The 25,101-nt window shown below is 46.5% G+C and overlaps 1 protein-coding gene across 2 annotated transcripts in view; it reads left to right on the forward strand.

Annotated features, from left to right (window-relative positions):
- Window positions 1–19,384, forward strand: part of LOC144173112 (polypeptide N-acetylgalactosaminyltransferase 11-like) — a 49,240-nt gene extending 29,856 nt beyond the window's left edge. For both annotated transcript variants that reach the window (XM_077701620.1, XM_077701621.1), the window contains exons 10-14: window positions 1,523–1,675; window positions 3,749–4,003; window positions 6,677–6,778; window positions 11,550–11,681; window positions 12,686–19,384. In XM_077701620.1, the coding sequence (XP_077557746.1) occupies window positions 1,523–1,675; window positions 3,749–4,003; window positions 6,677–6,778; window positions 11,550–11,681; window positions 12,686–12,829 (786 nt within the window). In that variant the 3' untranslated portion in view covers window positions 12,830–19,384. The remainder of the gene's footprint in view (window positions 1–1,522; window positions 1,676–3,748; window positions 4,004–6,676; window positions 6,779–11,549; window positions 11,682–12,685) is intronic.
- Window positions 19,385–25,101: the final 5,717 nt, after the last annotated feature.

Genomic DNA, 25,101 nt, shown 5'->3' on the forward strand with positions numbered 1-25,101 from the left:
CTGGTTTATTTTACGCTATCAGCTGAGTTCCAGTCTATTCATTCTATCTGTTGTGGCTCTGAACAGTGACGTTAACGCAAGGATATGGTTTGAGATTGGTGCCAGATTACGGGAAGTTGGGCGGCTCGAAAAAAAGTTCATTGAAATGTGGGGCCTACGACTTCGGCGTGGTTTGTCCTTGAGTGCGAAACGCGGTGCGCGCGTCTATAATCGGGTTCGTGAAGTGAATTTTTTGGCTTGTTGTGCTGTTGTAAAATGTTGAGGTGTTGCTGTGCTTCGAAGCGTGATCGCGAGCCTCTGGGATGGAACGGTCGACACGAAAGTTGCGGGCTGTGCTGCGGCGCCGCGACCTGTTCAGGCAGCGCGCCCAATAGCTGCAAGACTACACGGTTGCCATAGAACGCGACTATAACACTTGATGTATGCAAAGTGAAATTTAATGCCAAAATCTAGGTGGCTAAACATTAACGCTACTCAAATGACCATAGGGTGAACCTGCGCCCCGGGGACTGAAACGGGTAAGCTGGTTTGGCTATGCGACCGTTAGTTCGAAGCTGCTCAACTGTTGCCGTGACTACAGTCGTTCGTACAACACAGCCTGGGATTACAAAAATAATAATTTTAGCATTAAAACAGCAAAAAAAAAAAAAACGGCACAATTGTGGAGCCCTTAAATTTGATAAGAGTTTTAGCAGTCCGTCTGTTCCGTCGTGTACGTAGTTAACCGTGCTTACCGGGACTCGTCTGGGCACTTGGGCATTCGTAGCCGTAGGGGGATTAGTTCCCCCGCATCCTCGCCCTTCCGCGCGCGCAGGCGCAGACCGGTTTGGTCAACCCGGTAACAAAGTAACCAACAGAACATACGGGCTGCTAAAACTCTCTAATGTTAACGGCAGTTTTGTTGTCAGTGTTGCGTGCAGGCGCAACACAATATCACCAGTCAGGAAAAAGGTAGTGCAGTTAGTACTTTGTGATGCTCTTAAAAATTCTTTCAGGTGAGGCTGTTTGAGTGTTCTGTGTATTCAAAACTGATTGAAATGTGCACTTGACCCTGCAAATTGCTGAAATAATGATTTTTTAAGCTCGCAAGACGATGTATTAAATGTCCCTAACTGCTCCAAATCAAGATTCTTCTGCTCCCAAATCGAAATTTTGCTGCTCCGAAAACTGCTCCCAAATCTGTTTGGGCTGTCTCACCCCTGCTCCTACCAAGCTTCACATGTGCAAAAGAAGGAGCCAATTAGCACTCTGCCAGGCACCAGTTGAACATGTTTCTGCAGCCATAGGTGAGACGTAACACCTCTGGTTGCTTTCTTTTGTATACTAGAAGAGGCCTGTTGAACACTTTCAGTGGAGTGGGCTGGAGCAAGGTATGGCTTGTCATCTGTCGTGGGCGGACTAGACGTCTGGGTGAATACTGCCTATTATGCGATATGGATCAAACACTCTGGGCAGCATACCTGTGTCACACAGCAGTGCTGTGACCGTGATGCTGATGTGGCGGCGTCTGCGACTGGTGCAGATCTGGATGTGCGGTGGTCGGCTGGAGATCCTGCCGTGCTCGCGGGTGGGCCACGTGTTCCGCCGGCGACGCCCCTACGGCTCACCGAGTGGAGAGGACACCCTGACCAAGAACTCGCTAAGGGTGGCCCACGTCTGGATGGACGAGTACAAGGCAGGGCTCACTTTCTTCCGCACGGTCGATGACATTGTCGAGGGTGGAGAAGAAGGATGAGGGGTGTGTGGGATAGAGGCTATGATAAGTAGACCTAGTGTGATGCTTCTGTCAGTGGCCAGAAACAGTTCGGAAAGCAACTGAGGCACTCCGAGTGGGCAGCACTTGACGAGTACGGGTTGCTGGTAACTGTTCAGAGTTCTTGGAAAGGGCTGTGGTTATACACGTTCTGTTCTTCTGCACTACTGCAGGGGCTAAAAAAAATGTTGCTTGCTTGCCTGATAGTCGTGCATTGCTTCACTCGAGCATGTGAGCTAAAAGTAGACTCCAGGGGCGGTATTGTCGTGTTTTGTCCCTTTTGTGTCCCTTTCAAAAGTGTCCCTTTTGAATGAGCCCTGATCGGCTAAAAGCAAACAACCGGATGTGACGTAACGCAAGCGCAGCAGACCTACTGCGTTTGACCGCGGCTTCTTCGAACAGGCGATTTGAATTTCAAACAGACGGTTTTTGTTTTTGAAAGCAGTCATGCATGTGCCGATTATCGCCTTGTTGTTGGCTCGCCGGCGGGACAAGCGGTCGAGAAGCAATGTAGACGCGTTCGATATGCCCCGAGAAGCATGCCGCCAGCATTTCCGCCTCTCAAAGAGGACCGTGCGGTGGCTGTGCGACGAGCTCCGGGACGAACTTGGTCGGTGGACGTGCGGGCTCAGCGTTGAGGACCAAGTGTTATGCGCCCTTCGTTTTGTTCGCTACCAGTGGCTTTCAGTCAGTGGCCGGTAATGAAGAAACGATATCGCTGTCGCAGCCCTCCGTGAGCCTGTGCATCATACGCCGCCATCACACAGTGAAATAAAGGATCGTCTGCGAGCTTGATAGCTGTCGAGCAGACGACCAAAATTACACAAGCACTCCGCATGATGTCTATAACCTTTTATTGGTACTTTACGCATACACATACCAGCTTAACGTTCGTAGACTTCTCGCAGAACAGATACGTCATTAAGAAATGAAAATCCTCCCCTCTTACGCATTTTTTCACTCGTAGAGCACCACAAAAATGTCAACGACGTAAAGCACAGTTCCAGGTCCTTGGAAAAGCCCGCGTCGGCATGCCACAAGTGCGTCGATGCCAAAATACGTAACTGGACGGTTATCTTCATGCATGGGCATTGTCACCGACCTCAAAACGGAGTCCAACCGCAAAAAATTGAGTAGCTGCAGCATTGTTTACACTTCACTGTCACAAGGAAACAGCTGACTGCAGCTGCCATCTTTGGACGTTCCTCCCCTTTCAACGTCGTAACAAAAAAAAATTTCACCGCATTTAGTTTTTCAAAATACATTCAAGTAAACACATAAAAGATACTCTGATATGGTTTTAGTTCTTTAAAATGCGTTTGCGAGAAAAGTTACGGTATTTGAATCAAAGGCCCACTGCTTAACCGGAAGTACGTCACGATGAAAGGAACGCAAAAGGGACGTTTTCAAAAGGGACAGTTACGAGAATACCTTCCCAGGAATCATGGACGTTGAGGGATCATGAAACACCTCTCCCTGTGCAACAAAATGACCTGTCATTGTCAGAAGCAGTTTGTCTCCATCAGCTATGAAACTTTACAAATTACAAGTACAGTAGAACCCTGATTATACAACTTTCAAGGGACTAAGCGAAAATGTCGTATGACCGGGGTGTCGTATGATCTGGGTGCGTGTAAATGGCGCCCTAGTGGATGGTCTTACACGGCAGGTGGGTTAAGAACTTATCTAAGTTACTATATTTAGAACGTTCTGCCGTGAGGTGAGGTGAGGTATCTGTTATTTCAATTTATCGTTGTTACATCGAAGGCTGACGATAAATTTGGGAACCCCTAACTGAAATCTCAAGTTTCTAAAAAAACTCCTACTTTGCCTTTTATTGCACATTTTCAGCGTACAGATATTCTGACAACAGGCACGGCCTTGTCTTCATCAGCCAGCTGTTTGTTGCCACTACAACAGGGTCTAAATCACCATGAACCCAGGTTGTGTAGGCCCCTTGTGCCGACTCCCCCTTCCGGTCTGGTCTTCTTGCAGACGTACTACCTGCAGACACGGAGGGACGCCCGCAACCAGTGGTACGGGGACGTGTCGGCGCGGCAGGCGCTCCGCAAGCGCTTAGGCTGCCGCTCCTTCGACTGGTACATGCGCAACGTATACCCGGAGCTCAAGACGCCCAAGGAGGAGGAGGCGCAGGAGCCCAAGGCCAAGAAGAAGAAGAAGAAGTTCTCCCCACCCAGGAATGCTGAGGCCCTGCGCCGCAAGATGCCCACCTTCGTCGGCCGCTTCAGGGTAGGGAGGCCGCACCACCGCTTGTACCGAGCCATCACTCTCACAAAGGCTGTTGGGGCAGGTAGTCTTCAACCCTTTCACTGTCGGGTGTTTCTGGCCGTGGCGCACCCCCAGTGTCAGTTTGGTTTCCAGAATATCAGGGAAGGAACATAGTGATTTATTTGAATATGATAGCGTCCGTAACGTAATGCGTTGAAAGGAAAGAGTGCGGGTGAGAAGTCACCTTTCTTCCAGATATTTTCAATTTGCCGCGCACGCTTCCGGGACAACGACCCCACCGTTTCAGCATCAGAATCTGACACTGTGGAACTCACACCTCTTCCTCGGATGAGAAATTCTCAGAACGTGCATCCGAGCTCGGCTTGTATCCGGTCGGAATCGGAAGAATTATTGCTCCTGTCTGCAGTCGAAGGCCCCGCGCGGTCAGCCATCCGGAAGTAACCGTGTGCATGAAGGGAGCACTTTCAGCAGCCCGCACAACCCACAGAAATGACGCGTTGTGAAATCATAATGGCAGATAGAGATAAAAAGGGGATACAACATCGACATACCAACTTCGTTTGCTGCTGGCAGCGGCAAATGAAGGCGTGGTGAGCGAGCAAAAGCTGCGATTGAGTCATGTTTTGGTCTATTGGAGATGCAACGGCGCGCTGGGCTAACCTGCGCACTGTGGCAGACACGGGAAAAGAATAATAGTAATAAAAAACCTAGAAACCCGTTGCGGATGGCACCACAACCTTTGCACCTGTACGGGATCTCACATGTGCCGCATGGTCACTCATCCCGACAGAGTGCAGCGCGTGGAGCGACCCTACCCCCAGAAACGAGGGGTGGGCGCGATCGCTCCGTACTCTTCAATATACCGTTGTTAGAGAACGTACGAGTGAAAATACGAGCTACTAGAAGGATTCGACAGATGGCGCGAGCAGTCCAAGTGTGCCAGCTTTGTGCTATGGTGCGAGTTTTTGACCGCACAATGGAGGACGTACCGGTTCATCAGTGACACTGTGGGGGGGAAATGCAAAAATATACCGGTACGTCAGTGACAGCGAAAGGGTTAAAAAGCCTGTTTTGTCCCAACCCCAGTGAGTCCAGTTTTACTGCATACTTCAAACAAATAATGGAGATATTGAGGAAAGCAGACGAAGCAATGGCGACTCCCAAGCCACTCTCTGGCGACAGCTCTATGACGTCATAGAATATTGCTCGTGCAGTTGGCAGCTGTCGGCCTAAGCCACTGCCAAAAAGCATCACTAGACGATTGTGGTGGGGCCTGTAGTTCCGTTTGATAGAGTCACTTGAATGCTAACATACAGTTGAAACACTGATGACTATGTTCATATTGCTGGCCCATATTGTGTCGCCGTAGCATGAAATTGGAATGCTTTAAGTATTTCCTGCGTTGTCTTTTGTTAAGAGAAGCATCTTTCGTGGTTGGAATGGAGCTGAATCAGTTGCCAATGGCTAGCGCTTTCACGCTGCACAAAGTTGTCCTTAATTTGTCTTCATTCCCCCTTTAAAGGAGTACTGACACGAAATTTTTATGTTACGTTTTTTTCGCTGCTATGCGTGCCTACTAGCCCACTAATCATAGAATGACAGATTAGACGGTCGAGCGCGGCGTAAACATTCATTTACGGCGTCGTTTATTCGTTCCAGTTTCGGTTTCGACAAAAAAACGCCGAGCGACCGCCATGACAGCATGTATCACATTGCGTCACCATTCTTGCCGTATCGCTGCCTCTCTGGAAGCGCGCGCGAGCGAGCGCACGCGCGCGCCCAGACCGGCCGAGGTTTTCGCCGTCCCCACAGGCCCGGGCAGCATGACGTCAGTCCCAAAACCATGACGTGTACACACTCCCGAGCAGCGCGCGCCAACCACAGCCAGCGCGTCGGCTTCGTCACGGGAGCCCCGACGTCGGCAGTTTGGGGCACGTAGCAGATGATGTCACGTCGGCCCGCTCTGGGCTTTCTCGTGCGGGCGAAGATTAAAATGGATTTTAAATATGTTTCGCTGAACGGTTGCTGTTGAAACTTGCTGGGAGATATCTCCTGATAAAAAGGAAGCGTTTTACATAGTTATCTCAGCTTTGAAATTTCGTGTCAGTACTCCTTTAAGGCTTAGTGACAGACAAGTATTATTGGCATGCAGTCTGTGCGAGAAGCTACCGGCACATAAACTTTGTCTGTTGAGCTGCACTCTCTTTGACTTACCAAAAATGTGTGAGGGGCATTCACTGCAGCAATGTCAGTTTGTAGTATGTTCCATGGTCCTTAATTGAACACCTTCAATTATTCCTAGCATTCGGCAGGCGGCATTTCCTTCACTGGATTTTTTTTTATATATCGCCAAGAAATGTTGTGCTAATTACAGTATGCTCCAAAATGCTTTTTTCTGCTAGAAACAGCGGCCTATACAAATGCCAAAACAAAACTTTGAGGATGAGTAAACCAACTTTTTACTGGATTAACTGTTATGCCTCGCATCTTATTATTGTGAATCTTGCAGTGTAATACACCAGCTCTGTCAAAAAATTATAACGGGACATGGCCACTTCATTGAAGATTGATCTAGTTGGTCTAGTTAGTACTATGCTTCGTGCTCGAGATTGAACAGGCCAGTCGGTCGGCCTTCCGGTTTGAAAGAGAGCGATGGTGGTGGGGTGATTTCAGTTGCAGCTGTCTGGCACGGGGCTGTGCGTGGAGTCGGAGGACGACGTCACCACCAAGGGCACCGTGTTCCTGCTCCAGGAGTGCGCCAACATCAAGCGACAGGTGGGACCTCTTCTCCAGTTGACTGCAAATACCAATCCCGTCTTCCTCCTCCTCCTCCTACTCCTCCTCAGGGTTTCTGCTATCATGTATATTGCGAGAGCTAATAATGGTCCTTGAGAATCATTTCTCTGCTGTCATTCCGCACGTTGTCATACAGTTGAACCTCGATATAACGAACCCCGATTTAACGAAATTCGCGATATAACGAATGTTTTCAAGTTTTCTATCAAAATTTTGCTAAATGCATGTATTTTTATCTCGATTTTACGAAGTAATTTCGTGCGGCGATTCCGATTTAACGAAGTCATGGCGAGAAAGGAAGAACGAAATTACGGTCGAGGCACGTTTTATTTTGCCTCTCAGAGCCTACATTCGAAGCATTCAGTAACCGGATTAACTCTGAAAAACGCTAAAATGAAAGAAAAACGATAAAAGCTACGGTCGACAACAATTAAAAGTGACGAAAGAAGCTGCTCAAACCGCTAGCGGTGGACGGCTTAATAGTGCGTCCACCATTTTGACATCTCCATTGTTGCCTATGCCAGTGCCCTCTATGCTTAGGCTGCCGAAGCCTATTTCAATATACGTCTCCTTGCTCATGGTGCCACTGCTCTAGGTTGTGCTCGCTGATAACCACATGAATATTTTTTTCGTACATCATTAGGTGAGTCTTGTAAGCAGCAGTAGCATTCCAAGGAAAAGAAAAATGTTCCAAACAAGAGCCTGAGGAACCGACAGTCATCGAAGTGATGGATGCTATCGACGTTCTGCAGAGGCACGCAGGTGCACGCGAACGTTTAATTAAGAACGAGCCTTGTTAGCGCTGTCAGCATACAAACGCCACATAAAGCACACCCTGGTCAAGAAACGCCAAGCACTGCTTACGGACTTCATCACTACGGCCTGAACATCGAGTGCTGGTGGCAATAAAATGCTCTCTTTGAACGGGGTCATCTTCGCTTCACCCGTGTTCATTAGACAGCTGCGGTGCAGAGAAATCGGTTTCTTTAGGTCTCAGTGGGCATAAAAGTAATTGCTTAATCGAATTTGGCCGGAAGATATTTAATGTAAGCCCTCCACTTTATCGGGAGCACGTAAGCGCTGCTCTACACAGGGAGGAGGAGGAGGAATCAACTTTTACTGAGCCCAAAAAGAAATCGATGGTGCACGCTGGCACCATACGGGATGGTGCCAGGACCCATATGTTCCCAGCAGCTCCTGGCCCCTGTCTGTCAGTGCGAGCTGAGTTGGCAGGGCGGGGCTGGTCAACAAGGTCTCCCATTGCTCAAGGGGTTGGGGATTGGGGGTGTTGTGGGGAAGGGAAGGAGGGGGGGTGGGAAGTGGTCCGTGAGTACTTCGCTCAACTCACGATCATGGCTTTATCTCGAGTGTCGTGGTTGCATCACGCGCCGATACTACAGAGCTTTTGCACATAAAAAAGTCTTTCAAAAGTTTCATAGACCCTGTCCACTGTCGGCCCCCCGCACCCCTCAATGCCGCGCCTAACCCTACCACTGAATGGACGAAAAGAGCCGTAACTTTGAACCAGCACCTCGCCGAGGTGAAGTTCACGGGGCATGGACGCGGGTTCACTTGACTAACAGCGGCGTTTAGTAGTGACCAAAATGGAAAAAAAAAAAAAAAAAGCAAAGTGCAAACCTAATGAGGTTTACTATCATATTTAATGAGGCGTTGAGGAAAAAGCACCGGTTTTACAACGACACATCAACTATCGTCGGCTATCGGAATTCCATTGCTTAATAATTAAGTGTTAAAACTCTTAACTCACACGATTCTCGCGACCAGTTTTAGTGAAAATTTCTCTTTAAGTGGAGAGGTAACTACATAGCATTTGTTTCCGGGTAATCAGCAAGATTTTGAAACCTCAGTAACTGGTTAAATGAACTGCAAAATTGAAACCTCGATTTTACAAAATTCGCGATTTAACGAAATTTGCGCCTCCAAGTACGACTTCGTTATAAGGAGGTTTAACTGAATATGTACAGGGTGTTGCAACAGCAGATGGGCATCTTCAAAAAGTTGTTTTTGCAGAATGGCTGGCTTGAATGCACTCAACCTTTGTAAAAAGGTTGTTTGGGGTGTATTTTTTCTGTGCAAATGCAGGCAACTGTATTTCCCTAGTTTTGTATTTTAAAGGAGCCATGAAGAGAAAATACAACTTCATTTAATTTGAAAGAACTAGGATTCAGTATCTCACTCAGCTCCATTACAGCCACAAAAGATGTGTTTTGAACGAAAAAAAAGCGAGAAGTATTTAAAAACTTTCAAATTTTGCGCCGCGGTGATGTGTTATGAGCAAGAATGACGTCATACAGGCCAAAAATAAAACATAATGAACTGCACGTTAGCATTCAGTGATGCGGTCAAATGGAACTAGAGGCCCCATTACAGATGTCCGGTCATGTGTCGTCGCAACAGGTCAGTTAGGAGGCCGCCAATCGCACAAGCAAGGTTCCGTGATGTCATAGAAAAGTTGCGGGAAATTGGCTACGGGGTTGCGACTGTTTCACACGTTTTCTTCAATATCTACGTTATTTGTTCGAAGATTGCGATGATATTGGTATCATTGTTATCGGGACTAAGCAGTCTTTCTAATAAACCCAACTTGTATTTTGTCTTCATGGCTTCTTTAAGAAAAGCTTGTTTTCACCCGTGGGTGCAGCCTAAGTCATTTTGGGGATTTTAGGTGTAGTATTGACATGGAGGAACTGATTTTTAATCCATTGCTAAAAATTTAAACATTGCAAATGCGTGTGTTAGTTTTAAACAAAATGGACCATACATCGAGGACTTCGTGCATAATTTCAGTGCAAAGGGTTTAGCGATTTATAAACAAGAATAGTGTAAAGATGCCTGTATGTAATATCATTGAATCCTATGACTGTGTCAACTGTTTTCCTGCATTTCCGCATTGATTCTGGTAATAGTAATAACAATAATTAAGTGGAATATTTGACCATACTGTTTGGTAGTCACAAAGGGGAAACTTGGAGAAAGCCTCGCTGCTTCTTGGTGTTTGGCGCCCTTAATCAAGAACCACTTGCTGCTGCTATGTACAGTCTAGTCTTGTGGGAAATACTGGTGGTGCGGTAAGCCAGGCCTAAGGTAAAGCCATTTTGTGGTGTGAAACCTGTGTATATCCTATGTCAGCATGCCTTCATGGTGTGGTTGTATCATAACTGCTTTGCACTTGCTAATAGGTCCTTTTCCCAGTAATAGCAGCGCGTGGATTTTATTTTGAAAAAGCGCTTGCTCTGCAAATGTCCCCGCACACATGCACAACAATCGTAAATAAAAATCTAGGTTTTATGAAGGAAGTTTCATGTCTAATATAAATGTACGAAAAGAGTTGAGGTCAAAACTGGTGCAAGTGCGTAGTAACAAACAAGCAGGGTTGGTTGGAAAACCAGCTTGGCAGGTGCCACAGTGTCAATGCCCTTATTGTCACGAAAGCTTTATCTTGGTGTCCAGGGGTGCGGTGCTAGACAAGGTAATTGTTTTTTCTTATGTCCCATTACAAAAAAAAAAAAAAGAGGAACATTACAAATGTTAAAAAAAGAACATCTATGCACATCGCTTGCACAGAAAACCGGGAACTCGGATTGGGACTGTGTGTAGCTGGGCTTTCTTATCTAGAGAGTGGTGACCAGGACAGCTTGCGGCCTGCCATGAAGCCTTTGCTTCTAATAAAAGTGCTTCCCCTGTCTTATTAAGAAACATTGGGGCAGGGTTGACGCAATGCCAAGGAGGTAAGAGGCGCTTCTAAAAAAATCGACGCCGTTCCACTCAATGTGAAAGCTGTCGGAAGTGCAGAGCAGTGATCCGCCATAATGGGCTGTGGCGCCGTTATCCGCTCACTCTTACCACCCATCACGCTGTTCGTCGCCCTGTCTCATTCCTCTCCCAATGAATTCAACGGAGGATTGTTCAACGCATTTCAAATTTCCCGCCTTCGCAGTGCTCGCGCAAACCCCAGCCTGAAACTGTGCCAGGGGGAGTTTTTTGTGCGTGCGTGCGTGCGTGCGTGCGTGCGTGCGTGCGTGCGTGCGTGCGTGCGTGCGTGCTTATTTCTCCTCCTGCACATGCCGGCGTTGCACTGACACTTTTTTTTGCTTGCTATCGTAAAAACCAACCCAATGAGTGTTCCGAACTAAGTGAACGCGGGCGCTGCCAGTTAATTGCGTATTGTTTGTCTCAAATGTACCTGCAGTTTTCTTTGCGCTAAACAACGGGAAGATGTATGACAAGCGCCAGCGGTTCACAAGTTTCAAACACTTATGACTACATAAACTGCTTGGCTTTCGAAGCCTCTGGGTTGCACCGCAATGACAGCCACTACAACGGAACACTGTGGGGCTCTAGTTGGGTCCAGCGAGCGAGCTACGACGACAAGGTCAGCCCTTAAAGTGCTCTGCACTTAAAAAGCACCTTCCTCCTCTGGCAGATTGGCCGCACCTCACCAAACATTGCGGGAAATGCCCATTTGCGTTTTTAAGGAGTTCAAATTCTTCACCATTGCTCCGAGACTTTTCAAATAGTGCCGTTGGATTCTAATAAGAATGGAACATTGCATTATTTAGTTCAATACTATTCAGAAGTTTCGAATGTTTTCTCAACCCTACCGTTTTTTGTCTTCTTTTCTGCTGTGATACTTGTGTGATTGAAGATGCGTGGCTCGCATCTTCAATCACTCCGATTCTGGTGTGTGTGTGGACGGGGCCCAACCGTGCCCCGCCTAATGATTGCGCAGCTGTGGTACGAGACGGCGCAGCACGAGCTGCGGCTGGCGCAGCTGCTGTGCCTGGACGGGGGCGGGGAGTACCCGCGGCTCGCCAAGTGCCACGAGATGGGCGGGGCGCAGGACTGGCGACACTCCTCCAACGTGAGTCCCCCTGTTGTTCGCACACTTCCAGCCATGCTCACCTTGCATTTATTCACGCATGTACTGCTATCTCGCAAGGCATTCTCACAAGCTATCTCACGAGACATTCTCCAAAAGTAACAGTGTTACAGCTACAGTTGCCTAAGCCAAAAAAGCAACTCTGTCACAGTTGTAACTTGTTACAGTTCCAGTTACTGTGAAAAAGTAACCTCGTTACTTTTCCATCACTGTATAAAACTTAGTAATAGATCACAAACCAAATTATATAGTTTATTTAATAGGAACGGGTGAAGGTATGCGGGTAGTCATAAGAGAACGTGGTAAAATCCCACACGAACGGAACCTCAAGGGGCTACACTCAATCCCAAACAATCATCGGGTTGTATCAACTTTTTTGTTGATGCTCCCGTGGTGTCATTATGGGTGCCCCATGCTCGGAGGGTCCCTCTGTGGTGGTCTTTCTTTACAAGGACAGCCCAGCTTCTTCCACGACGGAGGCATAATTGCCAATTTCTGTTGTCTTTTTTTTTCTTTCTTGTTCTTGCTCGGCTCAAGATGAAGGAAAAGTTTTAAAAAGTAACCTTAAAGACCGATTTCCAACATCGGTCTTCTGCAGGTAAGATACCACTAGCGACCGCCTCACCTGAACTGCGAGGGCAGCCCTGTCTTTGAACGGTTAAAGGGGGAGAGGGTGTGTGGGAAAGAAGAAAGTCAATCCAAAAATGTGGAAAGCGAGCAGTACACCGATTTTTACGAGTGGTGCTGCTGGATAATGTTTATAAGAAAAAGAAGTAATTTTAACGGCATTTCCTGTTACAGTTACCGTGTAAAAAAGTAACAGTGTTACAGTTACAAGTTCCTCTAACTTAAAAGTAACTAGCTACAGTTACAAGTTACTGAAAATAGTAACTAGTGACCGGTAACACGTTACGAGTAACTAGTTACTGCCCAAGACTGGTCCTGTGTGCTTGCCTGACGACGGCTGTGCCCGTTCTGCTTCGCAGAGGAGCACTGCCCTGTACAACCTGGCTGCGGGACTCTGTCTGGGCGCCAAGAAGGCCCGCTCGGGCGAGCACGTCACGCTCGAGATGTGCGACGACGACCGGGTGGTGCGCCGTTGGGACTTCCGCCTGGCCAAGCAGCACTGACTCTGAACAACGACCGTTCAGTGAGGATGACCCCGGTGACCCGTGCACTGCCTCCATGACTGCAGCAGCGTGGTTCGGTGCAACGTGGAGCTTCCCCAAAGCTCATGACTTGTGAATCTCAAGGCAATTTTTGCAATGTGCTGCTGTATCCCCTTTGTAAGGGGCACTCATGTCTTTGTTTCCTTGTTAGTGTCTTCGATTGTGTCTTCGAATCTCAGGCCCTTTGAGCTTAGCATCTGCACATTTGGGCAAAGAGTCAGTGCCCTCTCAGGTGTGATAGCGAGGTGAGTGCCAGAAGGCTTGGTCAGCAAGCACGTGTATTTCCAACTTGAAATGCCTGCATGTGTTCTCATTCACAGTGTCGTGTACTGCGTAATATGATTGGGCTGATGCGAAATTTTTCAATCACAGATACACGCGCTCACATGTGTGGAACGAAACTATGTTGAAAGAAACAGAATTTTAGGAACATTCGTGTAGCACTTTGTAGCAGAGTTTCACAGGTTTAATGTTTAACCACTTTTGCTGGAAATAATCCGCTTTCAACGTAGTGCAGTGAAATTACTCAGAAGTGCATAAAGGACGTTTGGTTTGTGTGCTTCAGTTACAATGTTGTGCGTTCGTAATTTAGGTGATATAATAACTCAGGGGTTCTCGAATAAGGCTCCACAACAGCATTTTTCGGGTCTGTGAACCCTCCACCCACAAAGATTTGATATTTTGCCTTTTCAAGTCAACTCCGACCAGGACGCACTCACAGTTCCGCAGTGATCCGGGCAAAATCGTTACATTCAACCCTTTCCCTTTTTCTCACTAACCAGTGAGAGGATATTGTAAAAAGCTGCAAAGTTGCTTTTAAGCTGACCAGTAATTTTGTAGGCTGTGACAGTGATAGCATCTGTGAGTGACAGAGCTGCAATCGTGGCCCATCTGACCACACCAAGCTGCCAAACCAAGGACTACTTGCAGGAATCTCCCCCTACACACGGCTTGTAGATGCTTTTGGAGCTGACGTAAACTGCTGCATACATGAAAGTGAAAATGAGTGGACTCAGCTCCAGGGAAACATAGTGGTGAATGCAAAGTTTGTCACTGTGAGTCTTGAGACAACTTGGTTGGAGCAGCAGAAATGTCAGCCCCTCTCCATGGAATGGCTGTAGAGTTTTCTATAACGTATGCATTTGAGCTTGCTTTTTCAAGGCTTGCATTCTTGAAAGCAAATACCGAAACAGGTTAAATTAGGTCGAAGGTATTAAACTCATTTTGTGTTCAGCTTGTGCCATGCATTGATGAACTGTCTCAAACCTAGTGGTATGGCATTTGTGTCAATGCAGGGCACCTGTTTCAGGCTCTAGTTCAGTTAATATACCTTTGTATACCCGCCTTCTATCTGCCTCTCCCCCCACCTCTCTCTACTCCATCCCTGAAGTAGACAGCTCGGCTTTCACCAAGAAATAGTCCACCAAGTCGTGCCATGCACTTAAGCTGTTACTTTTACTTCATGCTTAATGAGGACTTCCATTACCTGTTTCCGCCAGTCGGCAACAGCAAGCAATGGCACAGGTCATTTGTGATGGCTGTGATGTAATCCATGTGTAGTGCCTAGTTGTACATGCACCGGGTTTGTATTACTTAAGCGTCCTGCATAACCTTAAAGGCACTCCAAGGGAAAACAGGTTAATTTATATTGGTAAGTTAATAGTTCAAGAATGTGGATTTATACTATACCATTTACGGGTACAAGCGGTTGTTTAGGTAAAGCAGAAAAATACCAAAGGCTCGAAACTGGCCACATTGGCACTAAGTGGTTAGTTTTTCTGCGTTACAATTTGTGACGCCACAGATTGTGAATGTTTGAGTGAAAGTGATGGAGCTTGTGTAAGCATTCTTCTGAAAAGGAGCGCGGGGTTAGGACACGTAAATCTGAAACTAGTAACTATGTAGTAAAAAGATAGAAACTAGTGAAACTACTAAAAAGATGGAAACTTCGGCTTTCAGGCATTGCCTGTTTGCCAATGTTTGAAAGCTGAAGTTTTGGTCAAGTGTTTTGTCTTGATGCACTAACCCAGTCGATAGACGCATACTTTTTAGTATAACTGTTTTCTCGAAGATGACAACCCTGCACTGGCTTGCTCAACTTGCTCACTGCTGTTCAGATCTGTTAAGATCTGGCCACTTAGCTCTGCTGGGTTAACCTTGGGACATGCTCTTTCAAGTCACGGTAAAAATGAGAGGGACATGGGAAGGACAAAAGCCAGCTTTGATTCTTTGTTTCCTAATGCTGAGGGAATCATTTGCTTTCAAACACAATCCGAAAGAGCTACCGAAAGCGTGATCTCTTTTTGGTGAAAACACAGAATTATTCAATAGCCTTTACTGCCCCTTCAGCAGAACCGTTTGCAATGGAAGGAGTTGGGAACCTAGCGACTACTTAGAAAGCATTTCTTGGGAATTTAAACCATTCTGCCTGTGTGTGAAAACATGAGCATTGCACACAGGAAAGACTACGTTTGTGTTCCTCTCTCGAAAAAAAAATGCTGGAGCAAGTTTTTTTCCGCACCTGAGCAATGCAAAGGAACTTCCTGAACTCTCTGAACATTGCTACGTGTTGGCTTGCAGGAGCTGTTTGTGCTTGCCTTGTTAAACAAGCACACCAAAGGAACATTTGCTTTTTGTCTTGGGTGCAGTTGCATCTTGAATGCAAAAAAAGGAATGCAATTCCATTCTTGGGTGCCAGGAATGCAATAAAGGGGAGGGATAGAGAGGAAGAGGGGGGAGCAGGGGTCAGCTACTGTGTTGGCTGAAGCTGGAGCATGAGTGGTCTTTGGATTCCTTTGATGTGCTTGACAAGAAGAGCAGCAGTATGCTCTGGAGATCTCTTCAACACGAGTGCTTTTTTGTGTGTGTCTTCCCTATATATGTAGTGTGGTTCATGTCGACATAGTGCTTACAAAATACTGAGTATGAGTGACCGACTAGTGCGTATACATATTGCTTGCTGACTCTTGGCAGAGTGCTGTTTGGCTGCCTCGTGTGTGTGATTTCAGAATTACAGAGTGATGCTGGGAAACTTGAATAGTGTGGGAGACAGCATTAAGCCCTGGGGCATTCCCAGTCTGTGTGTATGTGTATGTTGTTTGGATGGCTGCCGCATACCTGGCAGTGAAGTGTACCTGTTAGGTCGTGAATGTCTTGATTTGACACATCACAAAGGAAGTGAATGTGTGTGTGTTTGGCTGAGGTATGTGACGTCTCATCGGTAGAATATACCGATAAGTGCTAAAACTGTTCAAGGTTTTGTTCAAGTTTCTGCTGCTTCCTGACTTCGGTTTTTTTCGTACTTTTACTATTTCGTTTTCTTTCTTTTTTGTTTTTTTGCTCGTTCGTACTCATTTGGAAGGCATGATTTGAGCTTTTTGAGAAGACATGTTTTACTGCTGGCTCACAGCAGGTTTGTGGATTAGCATTACTGTCACATGAAGTAACTTGGTTGTAAACAAAGCAGTCTCGGTTACGTTTTTTTTTTTTCAAGCTGTGTGGTGTTGAAAAGCCACTATGAATTCCATGGCTGTTTTTAATAATAAACGAGAAACTAGGCAACACCATTCCGTCTACTTAGGGTTGTAATTGTGAAATATTCTTAGCACTTACTGCGGCAACTGTTGCTCCATTTCCTTATTTTTTGGAACTGAGAACTACCTTCATGGTCTTGAAAATGTTGTATGCAGTTGAGTTGCCCAATATAAAAAAGGGGTGTTCAGTCACAGTGCCGGAGTCCCAAACTTTATTCGTAATGGTTGATTTTTTTTTTTTTTTTTTCTGGCAGTAAGACAAAACTGTTTAGGGGAATAAATAAACTCAAACTGGGAAAACTCGAATTTCGGTGCATGCGATGAAAATGCTATTAACGGGAGGTTTGTTAGACTACAGCAGGTACCCGAGTCACAGGTGGTGTTGAACCATGGGTTTTGTGCGGCAAGGAGTCGAAATCGGCATGACTAGATGCATGATCTTCTTTGTGCAGAAGTCTTGTTCAGCTTCACCTTCTTTGCCCCGTTCAGTCACCATCAATCTAGCTTGGGGCAAAGAGGAGCGCTGTCCATGTCTGGTAATGTGCTGCTAGAATAACCACACTCACCGCGTCCACAGACCGTCGTTTTGTACCTGGTAGCCTTCTTGAGTGTTTTTTCTTCCCACCGTCTTGCATTCAAAGCAGAGGTCTTCCTTATACTATACCAGTGGTGTTCGACATATACAGACCTTTGTCGAAGTCATTTTAGATGCTTTTTCGTTGTTGCATTCCTGCTTTTAATTTTTTTTTTTTTTACTTACAGCAGTTTCCACAAATCCTGTATAATTTGCTGATTGCATACCCACACACAGTGGGCAGGAATTTAAGGCGCCGTCACTGCGGCACGACGATTAGGCATCTTCTAATCGAGCAGACATTATGCAGAAAGTAATTTCGTAAATTTAGTTTGGTGATTTTTTGAGCCGGTGTCGTTGAGTTGTTTGTGTTGTTGCCTCTTTGTGCATGGTAACAGGAGAGTGCTTGCTGCTCACCATTGCAGTGAGCAGCATGTAATAGCGCTGTGCACAGTGAATGCACTCATTGTGAAACCCCTGTCACCCGCCGCGGTGGCTCAGTGGCTATGGTGTTGTGCTGCTGAGCTCAAGGACGCAGGTTTGATTCCCAGCTGCGGCGGCCGCTTTTCTGATGGAGGCGAAAAGCGAAAATGCCCATTTGTTCGAGATTTCGGCGCACATCCCCAGGTGGTCAAAATTAATCCGGAGGCTTCCACTACGGCGCGCCTCATCGCCTGTATAGCGTCGGCGCGTTAAACGCCCACAATCAATCAATCAACGAAGCCCCTGTCCTCCATAACTGGCAGCACAAGTGTAATCTTTTCTTCCGGCTGGTTAACTGAAATGATGCTCTTGAAATGCACATGGTTGGGCATAGAATGGCACCTCTGTGCATGAGGTGAATGCAGTCAATCATTCGACATAGCGTCGTCAGGCAAGGGAAGAAGGATGTGATGACACCAACAAGTTGAAACTTGTGCAGCCTGCAAAAAGAAATGTGTGATCTGAGTCTGTTTACTTTTTTTCAGTTTTGCTTTGCCATAGGACTTCCTATCACTGCCACTCAGTTTTCTTTACGTGTTGCGTGCAAATTACTCTGAATAGTATAGCTTATTTACTACTCGAATACTGTGACACTAATATCTCGACACTACATAACACCACTACTATCGTGACACTAACATCACACTAGTATTGTGCCACAAAGTTTCAATACCTGAACACAGAAGCTGTATTTCTGATGGGGGCGAAGTGCAGAAATGCCCATGTGCAAATTGTCAGCAAGCCTTAAGGAACCCCTGGTGGCCCTAAATGTATCAGTTGCTTTCAACAATGGCATGCCTCATAATCCAGGCACAATTTCGACATATTGAGTTCCAATTCGAATTTCACTGGCAACAGCGTAGCACCTTGTGGGACACCCTGGCTTATCAGCAGCTCTTCTTTCTCCCAAATGTGCTGTTAATTTGTTACAAATGTTGTGTACTTGTGTTTCGCACTGTGTGACGATTTCTGCTAAGGCGAGAAGCAACTGTTGAACGATGAATGTGGACGCTAGGGCCTTCGTGATACAGACTTCGAGGAAAATAATTTCGTAATAGCAAACAGCTTGTGTCGTCAAAAATTTTCTATGCTGATGTGGATGTCTATTACAGCAATCAAAGAGCCTGCTGTCCTGACTAAACTGGGTCGTAGTCAGTTCACCGAACTGCCATGAAGGCACATTAGTGCGATGTTTCGATGTTTGTGAAGGCGAAACCCCATGAAGTGATGATTATGGAAGCCAAAATTCTGTAAGTCGAGCAAGAGAAGGATTTGATTGATTTAGATTTGTTCATTGAATCATAATTTTTAATTTACAAAATAATGTTTCAATGGTGGTTTTTTGTTCTTGCGCTGATCTATGCCATCCTTTCTCGGTATGGTTACCATGTTGTGTCCAGCGATAGCACACGTGAAAGCCAGCAATAGTCACACATATCAATGCTCCATGAGGCTGTAAGTAGTGATTGACAGCATGAAAATGGCGAAATGAAAAGAAGACATCACCTGTCCCCACACCTGCCTCTGATATGTCGGTGAACTACATTGGCGATGTGTGTTGCGCCAACGTGCTGAGCAAGGCAACCCCTGCCAACATTCTCAAGAGGGCGAACACCCTCACATTTTTCTCACTTCCCTCGTGCGTAGTTTAGCTTTACGCAAGTCATGCCATGCTCAGGTCTGAACACTGCACGCAATAGCTGTGACAAGTTTGCCCAACCATGCGCCACATTGTAGTGCAGCAGACTGTACGATGTTAAAGTGTGACAATACACTGCAGTGATCCACAGCATTGCAGCATGTTCGCCCACGTAGTTTTTGCAGTTTCGTAGACTCATGGGGACCGGTGCGTGTGTTGTGTGTGATATGTGTGGAGATTTTGTACCTGTGAGGGGCTGTTGAATAAATGCCACTTCCCCTTTAGTACCTGCTGTTTCAAGACCTCTTCATCTGCTAGCCATCACAAGCGAAAGAACAAGATTAAACATAATGAAACGCAACTGTCATCATCGTCACGCAGTGGGATACAGCGATAAACCAAACAACTGGATGTATGTTTTGAATGCTGGTTTTTTTAACTCCTCCACCACTGTAGAAGCTGTGTCTATTATAACGGAAGCTGTAAATGTTTGGCAAGCTTTGCAGCACTGCAGCCATTATTGGCTGAATGACTCCGTGTGCTCTGACATCACTGTGCTTTGTCTTTGCCTCGTCCTAGCGTTCATTATCTCAAGAATTACATACGCAGTATCTTATGCACTTCTCATCAAGACAGAAACTGAAAAGCTGGATGTTATCATTTGAAAGGCCTGCAAATAAACTATCGGACTTCCTGTCAGCACGGCCACCGGCAAGCTATTAAAGCTCGGCCTGCACAATTCAACCGACGGCCTCATGAAAGCCATCTTTCGAACCAAAGATTGAGGCTGGGAGTCACAAGCACAGGGAGGGTCCTGGGAGTCACAAGCACAGGGAGCAGCCTAAACCCACCCGGATACAACCCCTTACAAGTGGAAGAAGCGGCCATCACTCTCGACATAATGCAAACGACAGCCAAATTAATCACAGATTTGCAGAAAGCGTGCCGTAACTTTTCCTGCGGGCAAATTCACCAGAAAAGGCACCAAATAATCGGCCAGCGTCCAGGAAGCAAGCAGGACAGGCCAAACCCTTTTGATCACATATCACAAAATAACTCAAAACTAAAAGTTAGAACGTATCACCTATCCAGAACCACATAAGCAGCTAACAAAAAAGGAGGAACAGCAGACAGACAGACAAAGAGACAAAGAACTTTATTAAGGAGGAACAGCAGCTCCGTGCACTCCAGATGAATACTTTTCCCCATCCCGCTAAATGCCCTATATTGCACCCCGCTGCATATTTCCCGCTATGCCGCTTCTGCGAAGTCCCCGGGACGCTCTTTCACATGATAGGGGGCTGTGCCCACGCCCCACTACATTCGCGCAATTCCTTGCTTTCTTCTTACGAGCTTTGGGAGAGAGAGCTCTGACCAGCTCCGACTTCAATGATCAGCACTTGCTGGTGTTGGGGGCTGTTGAGGGTGGGAAAGCTCAAGGAGTCTTGGGCTGAGAACTCCTCCTCATTGCTTTTCGCAATAAACACGTTTACTCTCTCTCTCTCTCCTGGAATTTGTGGTTGAGTGTTTACAGGCAATCTCTGCTTATTCAAGTCTCTCCCTCTCTTTTTTTTTCCCCTGCAAGGTTGAAGTTTTTCCGCACCACAACCACTACTTCACTGCAATTCACAGCACTGGCGCCGACATTTTTGGAAGTGACACCACTTATGGGTGGGGAATCACTTCCTCTCTATCAAGGTTGCACCGGACATCCATTTAGAAAGTGCGTGAAATACGCATCATGTCATGCCACTTAAGTGAGTGATAGTGCTTGTGTTAACCAGGGCAAGGTATTGCACATGCGCGCGCATCTAACTTGCACTTTTTCCTGGATAGCCATCTAACTAAGCGAACAGGTCTTTAGTGCAGACAGTCCATGTGCAGCAAACAAGCTGGTGAACATTTTGAGATACATTAGTTGGTAATCTGCAAATATGGGAATTAAAAGGCAGCAGCACAGCAGTACGTTTCCCATTCCTTCCGGTTCCATAAGAAATGGTGGTTCAATGGGTAATATAATTCTGTTGCTGCACTAAAGACGCTGTACGATTTTCCTGCCAAGGTTCCTGCAAAGCAAAATGCCAAGGATGGGTTAATGTTTGGTAGTCTCAAATAGTAGGTCGAAGAAGTTCTTTCGGGAACCATCCGGCATTCGTTTCTACACAAATCAAATATAAAGCAGTATCAAATCTTGTAGCACTATTGAATTAGTCTAATGTTTTGCAATACTACTACGTACAACTTGGACTTGGGACTCTACGTTGGATGCAAATGCTCTGCCAACTGATCAAGGTGTAACATTATCACTGCCATTATCAACGAGTTCTGGAAGAATGGGAAATTAAAATTTCGCGAAGGTCTGTCAGATTTGGGCTACAAATACGACGCAGTGCATGGTGGAACCAACCTGGCAGTATTCAGCAGCTTCTATGCTTCCCTTTTTTCACGCGAAATTCTTTGCCTAGTTGGTTTGGTCATGGGTTGCTCGGCCCCCCTACACAAAGTGGCACCACCTGTAGAGTAGTAGACAGACAGCAACTTCGATGAACAACACAATGGTGTGTATGTTGACGGATCTGATAACGTAGGTGGACTCCTCAATTCACACATGTTCTAGAACTGTAGAAAAGGACTTTTTCTAACCATGGACCCCTTCATTTTCAAGCAAGCCTGCAGTCTGCTGTGCCACAGAAACAGGACGCTTTCTGTAAGCAAAAAGTTGGAGGTGATGGCTGCGCATTGCTTTAGGTGCTGCGGTTGCTAGAACCCATTGCATGGTGGGAATGACCGTGCAGTTTGCTCCAATGTGATTGGGTAGGAGTAACGCGTAAAACCAAGCACCTACCACAATGCTAACTTTTAACAGCAGAGCTGTTTAAGCTTTCAGTTCCGCTGTCGAGCGTTACAAGAAAACTCAGCCAAGCTGAGCGTACGTGAGCATGTGCAGAGCGCCCGGCGTCGCGCAGGCTTGCACGCGGGCTTTCGCCATGTGCAAAGCTCGCAAAACAAAAACAAACAAACAAACAAAAACGAGAAGAAAGAAAAACAAGAAAAAATACCGAACACACGTGAGCATGCGCCTCCTGAAGAGCGCCCGGCATCGGCCAGCTCGACCTTCAAGAACACTCTGCCCAGCATTTGTGGCGTTATATCTCTCCTCGCCAGTTCACATGTGGTCGCGCCTGAAAGGGGGAGCACAGATGCCCAGTTCGCGAAGCTGGTTGCTGCGGCTCTAGCATATGCTAATGCGGTCCACTTTGGGAAAGATGTGAAAGCCTGTGGACAAAACGATCGGGGCCTGCCAGTCATGGAGAACTCTCAGCGGCAAGTTCGGAAATCCACGTGAAGTTCAACAGCCAGGTCTCTGACGAAGGTAGAGGCCTCGCCGCCAGCTTCAGCTGTTTCTCCAGCCTTGCACTACTAGTGCAAGCTGCATCAATTTCTTTCGTTATCGCCATGTGGCAATCTCCAAAAGAGCAGAGCAAAAGCAACAAGGGCCAGGTGACAAATAAACATACTTAAAATATGTCTTCTTTACTTTGGTGGTCGTCAGTATCTGGCACCAAAGAGTTTGCACAGCAAATTTTGTACGGGTATGAATTACTCCAAAATTAGGATTGTATTTCATTGCTTTTCTCAGACCGATCTGTTAGTGCTTGCAATATTTTTGCTGTAGTACACCACTCAGTTATGAGAATTGGCAGTATGTTTTTAGATGCGACTGCATCTCATTCACTCACCTTGTCCCTGCATCCGGCGTTGTTGTCGGCGTCCACCCCTCCCCCATTCTCCTCGCCGCTAACCCCCTCTCCTCTCCAATAGCGAACACTCTCTCGCGAGGGGCATTGGATTGGATTCGAATTGATTGGCTCGGATTGTATTTGGATTGGATTAAAGTGGATTGTGTTGGATTGTGTTGCGTCATAGCGGCGGCAGATGCACTGGCGCCAGCGCGTCCCCTCACCGTTATGCGCGGTATAAAACGCGGTGCCTGCGCCGCTCCGCTCCATCGTTCCAGCGCCGTACCTCCGCTGTCCAACGCTGCAACGTGAACCCCCTATGCGTCGCATCTACACAGGGGTTCGCGCGAGGGGAGGTGGGAGTTTTTCTATTCACTTCATCCTTCTTGGACCAACTTGGTGTGGTCTAGCTAGGCATTGTGTGAAAAGAAAGTTGTTCAGGAAACTTGTCATTTGAAAGTGCTTTTTCATGCAATGATGACGTTTTGAACGTGTTTTGCGTCCACTCAGCAAATTGCTGTCGACGCAAGCGCTTTTCTGGCAACCTTTCTTCTTCTGCCTCTCCACAAGCGTGGACACTATAAAGAAAATTGGTCGTGCATCCTCTAGCTCTTCTGCAAATATCAACAGAAAAATATCCTTTGCCCCCCTCACCCCCGAGACTCCCTCCCCTTTCGCTCCTGTCATTATTGATTCCAATGAAAGCTTATTAAATTCAATTTTTCTGCATTCACACTGCTTCGGTGCCACCTCTTATATACCTATGTTCATAAATCTATTCTCACCTTTTATCTTGCCTCTCTTCAAAGCCATTTTAATGCACCGTAAAAATCAAGCTAGAAATTATATTTAGTCAAAAGAATGCTCATAGTATTGGTTGTGTGCTTATACACACACTATCGTTAAGATGAAGTCTGTTATGATAAATTTCATAATTAACACAAACAATTCTTTGCTTTCTTGTGGCATGCATGGTGCAAAAATGAAACAGCCCCTTAAGACAAATTTGATAGTACAAACTTTCAAGGTCCCTTTAAGTTTGTTTTAACAGGCGTTTGTTGTATTTTGCACCAGATATGCCCAAGGTTTTGTTTGCCCAGAATGTGGAGATGTACCAGACGTGGCAGCAGTTCATGTGCACTGAAGCAAGCAGATTCGCGGCCAGTTTCTTGGTTGGACAGCAAGCAGTTGAAACAAGTGATAGGGAGCCCAAAATTTTCATGTTTGTGTAGCCAAAGAAAGACTGCAGCCTTAAAAGCCGAAACTGGCAACACGACCACTTCTCCAATCCAAATGCAGGCCCTGTTTATAACACCCAAACTCTTATTTATACGAGCACATCTCAGTTGCGAGATTGTGCTGTATGAATTCTAAACGCACAAACTACGGAGGGAAGAATACTCAGAAGAGGCCCCGACGTCGCCCTTCGTAAGCCATTCGCACCAAGTCAGGATGTCCACAAATCCCACTACCCTTTCCCAATATCCTTTGCTGTGCTTTACCTTCGCCGCTGCTGCAGTTCAAAGGGCAGCTGATCAGGCACGTTGTGTCACATGACTGCCAAAGGGACCTGCCGACATTGTGACATTTGTTGGATATCAGCCGTACTCTCTTTCACTGTCGCTAGTTTTGTCCACACACATAGCTCCGTTGAAGCGGCGTAAAAATTTTCAGGAATTTACTTGAGATTTAGGCTTCGTAGCGCTAAAAAATGAAGCAATGCTATCCATGGACCGCCTAAAAACGAGATCATCACTGCCACATTTTTGCAATGCGTCTGGGATACTAGGAGCCTCTCTTGAGTTTTCTTTTCTCCCAAACGTACCTATTCCTTTACTTGATCCATTTTAATCCAGTCCAATCCATTCCAGCGAGGTGCGGGAGTCAACCCTGCAGCCCTAAGAGGATGACCGCGCGCCACTGTACTCTCCTGTCAAAGGACTGGCAGAGGGGGATCAGTATATATTTTGACTGCAAGCATAATCTTGTAGTACAGTGGAACCCCGATAACACGACTTTCAAGGGAGCGCGTGAAACTGTCGTGACTGGGGTACGGTAAGTGCCAGCCTAGCAGACAGTCTCACATGACAGGTGGGCAAAAAAATTTATTCAAACCGCAAAATCAAACGCCTGTTTTGTACCCCCTCTCCTTCACGGCGTCAGCACTAGCCTGTCAGCCATGCAACACGTGCTAAATTTATAGCCCGCCAGCCTCTCGCGCACACGAGATAAGGCCAACTGGCTCCAGCAAATTGATAGGGAAA

This window comes from Haemaphysalis longicornis, unplaced genomic scaffold (assembly GCF_048455015.1).
Source record: "Haemaphysalis longicornis isolate Haplotype H1 unplaced genomic scaffold, Haemaphysalis longicornis Haplotype H1 scaffold_29, whole genome shotgun sequence".
In the NCBI taxonomy this organism is placed as follows: Eukaryota; Metazoa; Arthropoda; class Arachnida; order Ixodida; family Ixodidae; genus Haemaphysalis; species Haemaphysalis longicornis.